This window comes from Aptenodytes forsteri, unplaced genomic scaffold (assembly GCF_000699145.1).
Source record: "Aptenodytes forsteri isolate BGI_AS27 unplaced genomic scaffold, ASM69914v1 Scaffold15, whole genome shotgun sequence".
Lineage (NCBI taxonomy): Eukaryota > Metazoa > Chordata > Aves > Sphenisciformes > Spheniscidae > Aptenodytes > Aptenodytes forsteri.
This window is the reverse complement of record NW_008795129.1, coordinates 19,872,848-19,873,501: the sequence shown is the minus strand read 5'-3', so window position 1 is coordinate 19,873,501 and position 654 is coordinate 19,872,848. Positions and strand designations below refer to the sequence as shown.

General features: G+C 55.8%; 1 protein-coding gene across 1 annotated transcript in view; it reads right to left on the bottom strand.

Moving 5' to 3' along the window:
• Positions 1-327: 327 nt before the first annotated feature.
• Positions 328-654, bottom strand: part of EMX2 (empty spiracles homeobox 2) — a 5,761-nt gene continuing 5,434 nt past the window's right edge. The window contains exon 3 of the mRNA XM_009277908.2: positions 328-495. Within this exon, the coding sequence (XP_009276183.1) occupies positions 328-495 (168 nt within the window). The remainder of the gene's footprint in view (positions 496-654) is intronic.

Below are 654 nucleotides of genomic sequence, written 5' to 3'. Positions count from 1 at the left end.
TTTTCAAGATTTTTTTTTTAATTTTTTGACGTTATGCTTTTAAAAGTGGACTGCGAGAAACGGAATACCTGTCAATCACCTCGTCCCGGTGTTTTGGCTTTGATTGACAGATCCCCCCTTGCCAGAGCGGTGCCGGCAGTGCCACAGTTCGGACCTCTCGCGGTCTCGCCCTCGCTCGCTCCCAGCTGCCCTCCCAGACGGGAATCGCATTTTTTATGAAGATCTCCGTGTCCCTTCCCCGCACCGCCACGCCGGGTTAGGTGTGAGCCTTTAACACTTTCTGTTGGTGGGGTGCCCGGCTTTGAAAAGTCCAAAAAGTGCCAGTTTTTAATCGTCCGACGTGACGTCGATTTCCTCTGGACTGGCTTGTTTGGTGGCGATTCTCCACCGGTTAATGTGATGAGTCCCTTTTTTCTTCTGTTGTGAGTCTGAACCTTCCTCTTCCAACTTTTGCCGCTTGAACTTTGTCCGTCTGTTCTGAAACCATACTTTTACCTGCGGGAGGAAAGGCACCGGGCGTTAGTCCGACGCCTGCCCGGACGCCGGTGCTGCCCGCCGCCCGCTGCCCTGGACGTGCCGAGGGGCTCCGGGCTCTGCTTGCTCCGTGCCCTGCCTGCTCCATGTGCTGTGTGCGTTGCCTGCCCCGTGCCCTGC